The sequence below is a fragment of the Colobus angolensis genome, unplaced genomic scaffold, assembly GCF_000951035.1.
Source record: "Colobus angolensis palliatus isolate OR3802 unplaced genomic scaffold, Cang.pa_1.0 Scaffold61, whole genome shotgun sequence".
Lineage (NCBI taxonomy): Eukaryota > Metazoa > Chordata > Mammalia > Primates > Cercopithecidae > Colobus > Colobus angolensis.
Genome location: NW_012119710.1, coordinates 6,465,548 through 6,472,242, shown reverse-complemented (window position 1 = coordinate 6,472,242; position 6,695 = coordinate 6,465,548). Strand labels below are relative to the sequence as shown.

Below are 6,695 nucleotides of genomic sequence, written 5' to 3'. Positions count from 1 at the left end.
TTTTTTGTATTTTTAGTAGAGAGAGGGTTCCACCATGTTGGTCAGGCTGGTCTCGAACTCCTGACCTCAAGTGATCCACCCACCTCAGCCTCCCAAACTGCTGGGATTACAGGCATGAGCCCCCACGCCTGGCTGAGATCCCTATCTCCTAAAAAGAAAAAAAAAAAATCCCTGTTCTTTTTGAGACAGAGTGTCATTCTGTCACCCAGGCTGGAATGCAGTGATGCAATCTCAGCTTACTGCAACCTCCACCTCTCGGGTTCAAGGAATTCTCAGCCTCCCAAGTGGCTGGGGTTAAAGGCATGGCCAGCACCCAGAGCACCTGGGCCAAAAAATCCATTCTTCACCCCGGTTTACAAAAGCCCTACATTATCTGGTCTTTGCTGCCCCCTCCAGCCTCATCTTGTACAGTCTCTCTTGGTTCCACACTTCAACTACACTGGTTTTTCTCTTCACCAAGCTCACCAAGCTTGTTCCTTTATTAGGGTTTTGTAGGTTTTTTTCACCAGGAAGGTTTTGCCCCAGACTTCACACAGCCATTGGAGTCTTAGTCCAAAATGTATGCTCAGGAAGGGCGTTACCTGACCACCCAGTCAAAAGTAGCCTCTAGTCACTCTGTCTCATATCCCCCAAATTTAAGTCTCTGCATAGCGCTTGCCTTTTTAAATGTGTTTATTCTATAATGTAAGCTCCATAAAACTTTTGTCTATCTTGTTCCCCATCTAGAATGGCTCCTGACAAACAGTAGGTCCTCAGTAAACATTTATGGAAAGAAGGAATGGATGAATGGCATCAGATACTTAAGTAATCCAAGTCCAAACCAGGGACACCAAACAATCATTTGCAAGACATCGAAAAGAATGGGCTTTCCCAGCTTCTTACCACCTGAAAGCTCAAGTTGTACTTTGACTTAGGGTCTAGTTCCAATCAAATAGACAAGAAGGATAGCTGTACTGGAAGGAAAATGAGCTATCTCTGGAAAATGATTAGATATGATGAAATCTCATTCCAAGATTATCACCAGCCTCTAACTCCCCACAGTAAATCCAGCACTGGCAGCAGATTTACCATCTATTTACCTAAGCACAGAGGAAAGGGGAACTATCATAAGAACTCACGGCCAGTGCCAGGCGTGGTGGCTCACGCCTGTAATCCCAGCACTTTGGGGGGTCGAGGTGGGTGGATCACGAGGTCAGGAGATCGAAACCATCCTGGCTAACATGGTGAAACCCCCTCTCTACTAAAAATACAAAACAAAAAAATTAGCCGGGCACGGTGGCAGGCGCTTGTGGTCCCAGCTACTCAGGAGGCTGAGGCAGGAGAATTGCGTGAACCCAGGAGGCGAAGCTTGCAGTGAGCCGACATTGCGCCACTGCACTCCAGCCTGGGCAACAGAGCGAGCACAGAGTCTCACACCTGTAATCCCAGCACTTTGGGAGGCCAAGGTGGGCAGATCATGAGGTCAGGAGTTTAAGACCAGCCTGGCCAACATAGTGAAACGCTGTCTCTACTAAAAAAAATACAAAAAAATTAGCTGGGCGTGGTAGCAGGCACCTGTAACCCCAGCTACTTGGGAGGCTGAGACAGGAGAATTGCTAGAACCCGGGAGGCAGAGGTTGTGAGCTGAGATCGCGTCACTGCACTCCAGCCTGGGTGACAGTGCGAGACTCTGTCACAAAAAAAAAAAAAAAAAAAAACTCACTTGGCTCACAGGTAGGTTTCTTGGTTTTCCCCTCCTCTAAGCATTTTAGCAATAAATCATTCCAATGATATTTCTATAACACTTAGAGGAAAAATAAATAAATTATACCAACTTCTATGACATGGCAAAAATATTTATTAAAATGATTTTTAAGTTTGAACTTTATTGGAAAGAGTCCCTCTAATTCACACTTTCATCCCAGATAAATGGGTAAGAACCCTATATGGAATATAAAGCATTGATTTTTAAAAACCACAAAGTAGCACAGTGAAAGAAATGCAATTCTCCAGGGTCTTAGAGAATTCAAAGTGGCATCTTAGGTAGTCTAAGCAACCAATTAAGAGTCTCATGGTTTTCCTTTTGGTTCAAGTTTAGAAGAGTCAGGTTACCACTACCTGTTTTTAGAGGTAGAATATGAACTTCTACTAGTCCACAGTTTACTGGTCAAGTGGCCCCAACAGAGTCTCTTATCTCAGCCCATCTGCCTCTAGGGGTGGCCAGAAGATCTCTATGCCCCAGGCAGCAAGGCTTCCTGCTGATCTCTACTTCAGATCCATGAACCGGATGTCCATGATGAGAAGGAAGTTCTTAGGCAGTGGGCGGGGGGCTGGAGACAGAACAGTAAACACCTGATGCTCCAGGTCCACACTGGTCACCACAATGAAGCCAGCTACACTCGTCTCGGACAGGTTCTCCTCTGTGCCCTCGGCGGTGCTAACACTCAGTAGGTGGTGCACCATATCTCGCCCAGGAGTGACGGGTACTAGCTTGAGCTGATTATCCTCTTGAGACATGCCCAAAGGTAAACAGGAGTCTGGGATGGTGGGTGCCCCAACTTTGTAGATTTTCACATCTGAAAATTTGACATTGAAGGCATGGGGATAGAAACAGCCTCGGAATCCATAAAAATACTCACGGATACGCTCATCCCTACATTCCCGCCGGAAGTCCTTGGAGCGCTCCACCACACCCCCAGATTTAGGGAGCAGCACGGTGCGTACAAAGTGGGGGAGGTCCCGTTTCAGTTCATTGTACAGTCGTTCTTGATCCAGAACCACAACGACATCCACCTCAAAAGCTGAGGCTGCATGCACCAGAGCCTGGTAACCAGAGCCCTTGACCCAGCCACAGGTGTTAATGACACAGCCACTCACAGATGCCCTTCGATTCACCTCACACCTTTGGTTGAACACATCTGCTAAACGAGATGTAATCTGCAAAAGAGAGGATCCAGGTAAGAACAAAAATACCCAGACAAACCCATGGCTACTTTGTTCGTCTTTAGAATTAGTGCTTTTAGATATAAGAAAAATGACTTTTTTTTTTTTGAAATGGAGTCTCACTCTGTTGCCCAGGCTGGAGTGCAGTGGTGCGATCTCAGCTCACTGCAACCTCCACCTCCCGGGTTCAAGTGATTCTCCTGCCTCAGCCTCCCGAACAGCTGGGATTACAGGCACCGGCCACCACGCCTGGCTAATTTTTGTATTTTCAGTAGAGACGAGGTTTCACCATGTTGGCCAGGCTGCTCTCCAACTCCTGACCTCAGGTGATCCACCTGCCTCAGCCTCCCAGGTTGTGAGATTACAGGCATGAGCCACTGCACCCAGCCTGAAAAAATGACACTTTCAATGGCTGTAGTTTTGACAACATAACATGGATTTAATTTTTTATGTTGCTGCTTCTACCTCCTGTTTTATGCCATAAGTAAAAATCTAACAAATTACTAAGAATAGATCCACAGAAATGTTTAACAATTTGAGACTGACTTATATTTGGAACTGCCTTTTCTGAAGTAATGCAGCAGAAATACCAGCTGAGAAAATGCAGTGTTAACTAGTAAAGTTCCCCAGTTTCCTACCCTGATAGCAACCCTTCCCTCCACTTCACCTTTCTCTGGCTCTGACCTTATTATAAAGCTTGATGTTGGTGCCAGGAGTGGTGGAACCAAAATGATACACCAGAGGGGCCTGGATAGAGAAACCCTCTTCCACGTCTGCAGGCCGCTCAATGTAGAGGGCCCCCATGGTACCAGGGATGGACACAGAACCCTGGCCCACATCCAGCTCCACATAAGTGGGACGGCGGCCCAAACGCACTGCATAGTTGAGCAGAAGGCGACACACTGTAGACTTGCCCACATCAGTGGGGCCCACTACCATCACACGGGGACCTCGCTCTTCTTCCTTTTCTGCTTGCCTCCGCATCTGTTCCAAGGCTGTGTGAGTGTTGAGGTAAAGCAACATAGGAGTGTCCTTGGAGACATAAGCCACCTCAGTGCGGCCACTCAGTTGCACAGAACAGCCATGCCAAGTGAAAACAGCCACCTTGGCACCAGCATCAAAGGTGAATTTCTTGTTTCGGGTCAGCTCTGTGCCAAAGATCTCTGCCATGCCAGTCAACAACTCCAACTGAACTGACTGAGATGCCTCCACCTCAAAGCGAAGTTCTGTTTCTCGCTCTAGTTCAAATTTAGTGGTTGGCTTCTTGTCATCATTAGCCTCTTCTCCCATCTCTTCTGTGTAGCTGCTGCGCCTAGAACATAAATTAAATATCAGACCTAATTGTAAGTCAGTCCTCTGTTACAAAAACATCCAATGGGGCCAGGCGTGGTGACTCATGCCTGTAATCTCAGCACTTTGGGAAGCTGAGGTGGCTGGACCACTTGAAGTTGGGAGTTCAAGACTAGCATGGCCAACATGGTGAACCCCGTCTCTACTACACATAGAAAAAAAAAAAAAAAATTAGCCGGGCATGGTGGTGGGTGCCTGTAATCCTAGCTCTTTGGGATGCCAAGGCAGGAGAATCACTTGAACCCAGGTGGCAGAGGTTGCAGTGAGCCGAGATTGCACCACTGCACGCCAGCCTGGGCAACACAGCAAGACTCCATCTCAAAAAAAAAGAAAAGAAAAGAAATCATCCAATGGGCCAGGCACAGTGGCTTAGGCCTGTAATCCCAGCACTTTGGGGCAATGAGTTGGGCAGATCCCCTGAGCTCAAGAGTACAAGACCAGCCTGGGCAACATGGTGAAACCCCATCTCCACAAAAAATGCAAAAATTGGCCAGGACTGGTGGCTCACGCCTGTAATCCCAGCACTTTGGGAGGCCAAGACGGGCAGATCACCTGAAGTCATGAGTTCAAGAGCCACTTGGCCAACATGGTGAAATCTCATCTTTACTAAAAAATACAAAAATTAGCCATGCATGGTGGTGAGTGCCTGTTGTCCAAGCTACTCAGGAGACTGAGTCAGGAGAATCACTTGAACCTGGGAGGTGGAGGTTGCAGGGTTGCAGTGGGGCGAGATCGCACCACTGTACTCCCGCCTGGGCGACAGAGCAAGGCTCTGTCTCAAAACAAAACAAAACAAAAACAATCAATGTTTCCCCTTACCTTGCTTTAATTCTCTCCATATTTCTTATCACCATCTGTCTCACTATATATTATGTCTTCCCGCCTTCCCCACACCAAAATGTAAGACTTGGGCATTTTTGTTTGCTACTGCATACTACTTAGAATAGAGCTTGACAGACTGTAGACACCTCAATACATTGCGTGAATTAATGTCTCAGACATCAGAGAAAAACCATACCTACAGATGGACAGAAGATTTAATTATATCACCCTCCATCACTCTATTGGTAAACTCCAGATTTGAGAAGGTAACAGATGCCCAGACCCCAATCATCTTAGTCAACAGGAAAGGGCGTCTGCAATACGGATGCAAAGCAAAGAACACCGGGTTTGAACTCAGAAAACAGCATAAGCCTTGGTTCTGTAACTACTAGTAGTGTCTTTAGACAATCACTTAACTTCTCTGAACCTTTGAAGCTGTCGACTGGAAAGCACTTACACTTCCTCAAATACAGTGCTGTTCTTGGTGTTTATAGGAATTGTGGGAGAAAAAAAAGCACTTCGTAAACTAGAAAACGACAAGGAAACGATATGAACTATTTCTGATCCTGGACTGCAGCTCTAAGTTCAGCATTTGTCCCAACATCCCCAAACACCAAAATCTCTCCGGACCCCAAGGAGGCGACAGTTGCGTTCCTGCCCTTTTTTAACTCACCTGCGCAGCCAGGAGCCCAACAGGTAAACCCAGAAGGTCCTCCAGTGCAGAACTTTAACCAAACTACAAGCGGTTCTTGCCCAGACCCACACCGGAAACAAACGCAGTTCCGCACTTGCGCTATGAAAGGACACGCGGTCGCGCGCTGCCCTTTGGGACGTGTAGTTTGCCGGAACAGTCGAGAGCGGGTGCACTCGCTAAGCCGCTCGGCCTTCTGGGAGTTGTAGTCAAAGGATTGTTTTGAACTTGACGCCAAGGGTGGGAGGGGCGGCGGCCGTCGTTATTCGTGAGGCCGGAGGGAGGGGTGAGGAGGCGTGGCGGTTGCGCCCCCGCGCTGGGCAGCCACAGGTCGAGGGACCTGGCTTCGGCAGTACGCGTCCGCGGCGGGAATCTCGCCGCAGATTTCCTGCTCCCCTGCTGCCCAGGAAAGAGAAGGGAGGCCCGGAAGAGAGGGGGACTTACTGTCTAGGTGTAGGTCCCGCGACGGCCTGCTTGCCTGAACAAGCCACGAGGCACAAAATCCTGTTTGGGCAGGGGGAAACCTAGGGGTAGGGAAAGGGAGGAAAACAGCCCGACAGAGGTTGCACCGAGTTGTTGTCTCCCACCTGACACAGTCCTTGGCACATGGAAGGCATTTCAAAATTTTTTTCTTTAATAAAAGAATAAAATTCCGATGATTTCTTCCAGCTACAAGTCAGTCATTACCCAACAACCTCTCTCCCACTAAACAAGGATTTTTGTTGGCCACTCATTTCCCTCCATAAATCCCTGACAGTTACAGGTCAGTCATTTGCCCCGCAGCCAACAGGTTCCACCACGTCTATAATCCTCTTTTTACTAACTTGGGCTTTGGAATCTTACATTATTTGCTATACTGCTTACATCACTGTGTGACTTTGAGCAAATCACAGGCTTCATCTCTCTGATA

General features: G+C 47.7%; 1 protein-coding gene across 4 annotated transcripts; it reads right to left on the bottom strand.

The window, feature by feature from the left end:
* Positions 1-1,817: 1,817 nt before the first annotated feature.
* Positions 1,818-6,469, bottom strand: CLP1 (cleavage and polyadenylation factor I subunit 1). Of its 4 annotated transcripts, none has more exons than XM_011963420.1 (3): positions 5,768-6,469; positions 3,607-4,234; positions 1,818-2,916 (listed from the first exon to the last, which is right to left on the bottom strand). In XM_011963420.1, exons 2-3 carry the CDS (start codon positions 4,210-4,212, stop codon positions 2,245-2,247), a joined length of 1,278 nt encoding a protein of 425 aa, XP_011818810.1. In that variant the 5' UTR covers positions 4,213-4,234; positions 5,768-6,469; the 3' UTR covers positions 1,818-2,244. The 4 variants fall into 4 exon arrangements, with proteins under 4 accessions (XP_011818810.1, XP_011818813.1, XP_011818812.1 ...); XM_011963423.1 differs by having other exon boundaries at positions 3,799-4,234; positions 5,768-5,878; XM_011963422.1 differs by having other exon boundaries at positions 3,607-4,259; positions 5,768-5,870.
* Positions 6,470-6,695: the final 226 nt, after the last annotated feature.

What these genes read in the sequence shown, in the direction of transcription:
- CLP1 (XM_011963420.1), bottom strand. Translation starts at nt 4,212, where the DNA reads ATGGGAGAAGAGGCTAATGATGACAAGAAGCCAACCACTAAATTTGAA. An exon ending in ACATCAAGCTTTATAATAAG is followed by an intron (nt 2,917 to 3,606) that starts GTCAGAGCCAGA and finishes TCTCTTTTGCAG; the next exon opens with ATTACATCTCGTTTAGCAGA.